The 2500-nt window shown below is 39.0% G+C and overlaps 1 protein-coding gene across 1 annotated transcript in view; it reads right to left on the bottom strand.

Moving 5' to 3' along the window:
- LOC106868706 (bone morphogenetic protein 7) overlaps positions 1-2500 on the bottom strand; it is a 152494-nt gene that overhangs the window by 578 nt on the left and 149416 nt on the right. Inside the window, exons 4-5 of the mRNA XM_014914093.3 lie at positions 1163-1327; positions 1-1023 (exon numbers count right to left, since the gene is read on the bottom strand). The exon at positions 1-1023 is cut by the window's left edge and continues 578 nt beyond it. Coding sequence (XP_014769579.1) covers positions 467-1023; positions 1163-1327 — 722 coding nt within the window. The 3' untranslated portion in view covers positions 1-466. The remainder of the gene's footprint in view (positions 1024-1162; positions 1328-2500) is intronic.

Raw genomic sequence — 2500 nt, 5'->3', positions numbered from 1 at the left:
GAGAAGTCGATCCAGTTATATTTCAAAATTGAAGTGAATTGAACAAACGTAGATGGATCGGATAATTTCGAAGGGTTTCTTTTCAAGTAAGTTCCAAACGCTTTGGTGGGTGATTTAGAAGAGAGAAAATGGGAAGTGACTATGTCCATGAATTTCCTTAAACTATCAGAAATTCGAGAGGAAACGATTGTATCTGCACATCAAAACCGAGTTAACGGGTGACTCGGTTCGCCAAATTTTGAATGAGACATTAGTTCACTCAACTTTTAAACGAAGGCCTTATTTTCTCAATTGGTATGCTGATCAGACATCTACCACTGGGATATATATATATATAATTGTTTGTTTTCTTTACATTGAAATGATGGTTTAGATTTATAAGAGTGAGCAAATAAGGAATTTCTGGCGTCCATGTAATGTTCAAAAGCATTTAAGGAGAAGTTAAATGACTCTGTCATATTGCCATCTAGTGGCAACCGCAACTAGCAGCAACCATATCCTCGTAGAGCTTTAAAATTACATTCTCATCATCATCAAAATATAGCAGGCTTATGGAATATAGTTTATCAGGGACACAGCACGGAGTAAGCACATTTTTGTCGGCGTGCAATGCATGAACGATACTTTGAACTGTAGCATGATTCGTAGGCTTGTGACTTTGACCTAAAGGGAATGGGCATGCCCCTGCACAATGATAGGCATTATAACCTTTCGGTGAAATTATCCAACCAGACCAACCGATAGCACTGAAATCAACATACATTTCATAACGGGCGCAGTTTCGTTTCTTCCGTCGATAAATATTTCGCGCAGGACGTCGACGATGCCTTGTATTGTTGCCTCCTGATCCCGATTTCACACTTCGTTTCTGCCGTGATTTGAAATTAGGGAAATTACCTTGACTTCGTTCGTAATCAGCTCGGTCTTTTTCGTTTAAAAGCCTGATGGCTTTCCTGAAGTCAAGTCTTCTCGAAGTCTGTGCTAGTTCGTGACGTAGTATATCTTCTTTTATTTCTTGGTAACCTGAATATAAAATTCCGCAGAAAAAATATTATTAGCAACAAATATCTAAAAAAAATATTTGGAAATAAGAATTGAATGTATTTAGATTAATATGGGTGGAAGAAGCAAAAATGAATAAATAAAGTATCGAAATATTTACCTTCATCCGTCGGGGAAATGTAATTGCGATGTTTCTGGAGACCATCATCAGTGAAGACCACTAAAATGGGTTGTTTGCTATCGTGGTGAGCTCTTCTTTGGGCGAACCGTATAAACGTACTATTAATTGGCTCACCAGACATCACTGTGGCTCTAACAAGTAATCCTAGATAGTGAAGAGATTATTTAATGTTAAGACTTTCGATTAAGTACGACATTCAACTTCAGGTTTTAAAACATTTAATTAATTACACTGGTATGGGAGCAGTTATATGTAAACAAAAATATTAGTTTTTTTTTAATAATTTAAATTTGGTGAGAGGAGGTAAGTCGTTGGCGTAGACCTCATTGCTTAGCTAGTGCTTATTTTATCAACCCCGAAAGGCAAAGTCGACCTCGGTATAATTCGAACTCAGAATTCAAAGACTGATGAAATGTTGCAAGGCATTTTGCCTAGTGGGCTAATGATTCCGCCAGCTCTCCGCATTTTGTAAACGTAAGTATTAATAATTTTTGTTCGTTTCAAGGACTCGGTTGTTTTAATAAGTTGTTATGGAGTAATGATTTTATGTCAAGTTATAATGGTGTCAACTTTTAGCACAAGGCCAGTAATTTTAAGGCAAAGTCGATTACATCGCCCCCCCCCCCCCCCCCCCCCCAGTAATTGGCTGGTATTTATCTAATCGACCTCGAAAAGATGAAAGGCAAAGTCGACATCAGCAGGACTTGAACTCAGAACGTAAAGAGCAGGAAGAAATGCCGCTAAGTATTTTGTTCGACGAACTAACGATTCTTTACTACTCTAGGTACAAGGCCTGGAATTTTTCGGGAGGAAGCCAGTCGATTAGATCGATCCCAGTACGCAACTGTTACTTAATTTATCGACTTCGAAAGGATGAAAGACAAAGTCGACCTCGACGGAATTTGAACTCAGAACGAAATACCGCTAAGCATTTCGCCCGGCGTGCTAACGTTTCTTATTTCTTTATTGCCCACAAGGGGCTAAACATAGAGGGGACAAACAAGGAGAGACAAAGGGATTAAGTCGATTACATCGACTCCAGTGAGTAACTGGTACTTAATTTATCGATTCCGAAAGGATGAAAGGCAAAGTCGACCTCGGCGGAATTTGAACTCAGAACGTAACGGCAGACGAAATACCGCTAATCATTTCGTCCTACGTGCTAACGTTTCTGCCAGCTCGCCGCCTTAACACCTGTTATAAATAAGGTGAAGTATAGTCTATTAAAAATCGTTGTGGTCTGATAGTTACGTATTAAAAAATATACCGTCGCTAAAGGGTGCGTGGTCAAGTAGTTAGCAAGATAGACACATGACC

This window comes from Octopus bimaculoides, chromosome 5, assembly GCF_046866305.1.
Source record: "Octopus bimaculoides isolate indiv1 chromosome 5, ASM4686630v1, whole genome shotgun sequence".
NCBI classification, from domain to species: Eukaryota; Metazoa; Mollusca; class Cephalopoda; order Octopoda; family Octopodidae; genus Octopus; species Octopus bimaculoides.
The sequence above is the reverse complement of the archived record's forward strand: the minus strand, read 5'-3'. Positions and strand labels throughout refer to the sequence as shown.